Source organism: Anarrhichthys ocellatus, unplaced genomic scaffold, assembly GCF_004355925.1.
Source record: "Anarrhichthys ocellatus isolate YVR2014 unplaced genomic scaffold, GSC_Weel_1.0 scaffold14, whole genome shotgun sequence".
In the NCBI taxonomy this organism is placed as follows: Eukaryota; Metazoa; Chordata; class Actinopteri; order Perciformes; family Anarhichadidae; genus Anarrhichthys; species Anarrhichthys ocellatus.
Genome location: NW_022280044.1, coordinates 2,278,211 through 2,280,357, shown reverse-complemented (window position 1 = coordinate 2,280,357; position 2,147 = coordinate 2,278,211). Strand labels below are relative to the sequence as shown.

The 2,147-nt window shown below is 46.3% G+C and overlaps 1 protein-coding gene across 1 annotated transcript in view; it reads right to left on the bottom strand.

Moving 5' to 3' along the window:
- The window catches only part of rapgef5a (Rap guanine nucleotide exchange factor (GEF) 5a), a 39,283-nt gene that overhangs the window by 18,240 nt on the left and 18,896 nt on the right, over positions 1–2,147 (bottom strand). Inside the window, exon 9 of the mRNA XM_031853702.1 lies at positions 552–752. Coding sequence (XP_031709562.1) covers positions 552–752 — 201 coding nt within the window. The remainder of the gene's footprint in view (positions 1–551; positions 753–2,147) is intronic.

The window sequence follows — 2,147 nt, the reverse complement described above, 5'->3', positions numbered from 1 at the left end:
ACTCTCTCACACACACACACACACACACACACACACACACACACACACGTGAACACAGACGCACTTTACAGACTGTAAAAAGGGTATGGGCTCACATTGCACTAAGCCATTATTAACACCCACATCAGACAAGCTAGAGAGCCGGTGGTTATTTAATCTAAAGTGATATGAATGCAACGATATCTTCAGTTTGCGTGTGTGTGGGTGCATGTCAGTGCAGTACAGTACAGTACAGTACAGAAGTAAGCAGACATGATATATATGTGTGTACTTGTGCGTCTGTCCTTTAGATTGACAGCAACACAAATCAGGATGGTACTGATCCAAGATTTACTCACATGATCCCTGACCCTGAACACGTGAGTAACTCAGACCTGAAGGGTGTCTGTGTGCTTAAAAAGTGACGACAGTAATGACGGCATTTACCACATGATGACGCGCATTGCTCTCTGTTCACGCTAACCATATAGCCACATCTTGACCAATGACTTCGCAGAACAACATCAGTCCTTTGGAGGAAAACTGTCTGATATAAATGACTCCCTACTCACCGCCTGGTTTCTTTCAGGCAGCCGGTAGTTGTGGTTCTGCAGCAGTCGACAGCCGTCCTTGGCCAGCCGCTGAACGGCCTCCAGCCCCAGCCGGCTGGTCAGCTCCTCACGCCCGCACACGGTCCCCATTCCTCCCCCGCCGCCGCCACCACCGCCGCCGCCGCTGCCGCCGCCATCCCGCAGCGCACACACCCCGCTCAGCTGCAACACAGGTGGCATGAACACATATCTCAACCCGCAGTCCCAAGACATGGTGGAGACGCTCACAAAGTGTGTGTGTGGGATGGAGGTCAAGAAAGTTTAGTATTTTTGTTCCAAGGGAGACCGAAAGCAGTTTGAGCATAATCCAAAAACTTGCAACAAGTTTTTCCTTTGCCCCTTTATGCCCATGTGAGGAGAATGAGATGAAATGGTAATCCTGTCTGTCTTGTTCTCTCTCTAATTCTTCCTGATCTCTTATTCCTTTTATCTATTACAGTCTGTTGCACTTCTCTCTTTGTCTCAGTCTGACTGCTCCGTGTCAGAGGATCTGGCGGAGAAAGAGAGAGTGTGTGTGATTAGTAGCATAAGTGGGCGGGAGTGTGTGTGCGTGTGTGTGTCTGGGAAGAGTGTGTGCTGGGGGTGTGTGTGTGTGGTGCCTATCTGTCTCCTCCCCTCTATAGTTGGGACTCGTTTTAACCATCCGACCGATGTAGATAAGTGTGTAAATGTGATTATCTAACAGTGATGTTTAGTGAGAAACACAGAGCAGCAGACACTAAAACCTAAAGACACGAAGAGAAAGAAAGACAGAAAAAATGAAACAGAAAGAGAACAGATTCCATCAAAAGAGCTGCAGGACAACGGATAAACTAATGGCTTTGTCCTCGAAGTGACAGAAAACATGTCTGTGTGCGTGTGCTCCCTAAGGTGCTGCTAGTCGATGGTTATCACCAGTGGCGGCCAGCCTGATCTGTTTATTTTCCTTGGAGAAGGAAGAATGAGTTGTATTTCATTTGGCTCAGAGTTAACCCTTCCTGTGAGCTCAACTATCCCACGGTGCCATGCTCTAACAGAGGGTAACACACACACACACACACACACACACACACACACTCAACATGAAAGCATACTCCCACGCATTTTGTTTACGAGGAAAACTCTTATCTGCTAGAATAGCCACGTACACACACACACACTATATCAGAGCCACAGCCCCCTGTCCCTTGCTGCTTCCTGTTAACCTGTGTTCAACTTCCTGTCCAAGATAAACCTGTCTGTGTCCAAGTGTTTTTATTGTGCGTCTGTCTCCGTCTATCTCCCTTTCTCTGCCATTGTATCCTTAATTCTTCTTTGGTCTCTTGTGTTTGACATCTATGATAAGCTAAAACCTGCAGTAGGCGGATAGATAACTGAAACTAAAGTGGTAGTTGTGTGTGGTTTAGTGTCCTCCTTCTCCTTTTGTCAAATAAACTAAAATAATACTCATGTTACCACTATGATAAATGCCTATATCATTGGCAATTGACATTTAATTAATTTTAATCTAACATTCCATTTGTAACTGACCGAGAGAGAGAGAGAGAGAGAGAGAGAGAGAGAGAGAGAGAGAGAGAG